We start from the raw sequence: 921 nt of genomic DNA on the forward strand, positions 1-921 counted from the left end.
CTTTTTGGTTTCCTTGCATGAGGTCTTCTTGTGTGCAAAGTTCATCCAGTTCCAGTTGGCTGCAGTAAATAAATGGCTAATAAATTCAAAATACAGCAGTCAGATTGTGGTCCCTGGCCACATGAACTTTGAAATCAACCAGGTCAGACTGCTTAACCCAAGAGTTGAAGTTTGAACTCGCCCATCTGATGAGAGACATACTACGGGATAGGCGTGCTACGACACAGACCACATGCGTCTAATGTAGCAGCTGTTTAATTGCTACGAAATAAAAACGGCGGTGAAACACTAATCTTTTTTTCTTCTTTCTTTAATCTGATTTTATTCCTGTTTAATATTTTGTTTTCCCTCGTTTCCCTCTCTAATCTTTATTCCCTTCGCTGGAACATTTGCAGCTCTTCACGCTATGGTCTTGGCTCCCAGTCCGTATTACCATGTATCAGCCAGTGCTCCTGTACACTACCGAGGAGCATGGCTGTAGTCTGACCACTTTCTACTACCGGGTTGAACAGCATGAGCCCACGCTTCTCATGATCAAGACTACCAATAACGAGGTGAGAGTCTTATATTCCAGGCCTACGTCACTGCTACCTGGTTCAGATCTTTTGTGATCTCACGGGATAATTCCCTGGCCAGTTTGAGGTTAAACACCCTGTATGTAAGCATAGTCTTACCGTAAGACTATGCTTACATACAGGGTGTTCAACTTCTAACTGCTCAAGAATTAACATGTGAAATCACAAAAGATCTAACGATGTCGTAGTGGCATTGGGCTGAAATATAGTCGATGCCGATGGCCGTACTTATACCAATACCAACCCGTAAAATCAGTTTTTATTCCAATAAAAGTCTCCCGAGCAACATTTTATACCTCGGCAGGGATTGAACATTGAACCCACTTCACGCCCTCCTGTTTACCAA

General features: G+C 43.0%; 1 protein-coding gene across 1 annotated transcript in view; it reads left to right on the plus strand.

Annotated features, from left to right (window-relative positions):
* LOC103517316 (TBC1 domain family member 24) overlaps positions 1-554 on the plus strand; it is a gene marked incomplete at its 3' end in the record, with an annotated part of 49,553 nt that extends 48,999 nt beyond the window's left edge. Inside the window, exon 11 of the mRNA XM_017447416.2 lies at positions 396-554. Within this exon, the coding sequence (XP_017302905.1) occupies positions 396-554 (159 nt within the window). The remainder of the gene's footprint in view (positions 1-395) is intronic.
* Between the last annotated feature and the right edge of the window lie 367 nt (positions 555-921).

The sequence above is a fragment of the Diaphorina citri genome, unplaced genomic scaffold (assembly GCF_000475195.1).
Source record: "Diaphorina citri unplaced genomic scaffold, Diaci psyllid genome assembly version 1.1 scaffold1808, whole genome shotgun sequence".
Taxonomy (NCBI): Eukaryota; Metazoa; Arthropoda; class Insecta; order Hemiptera; family Psyllidae; genus Diaphorina; species Diaphorina citri.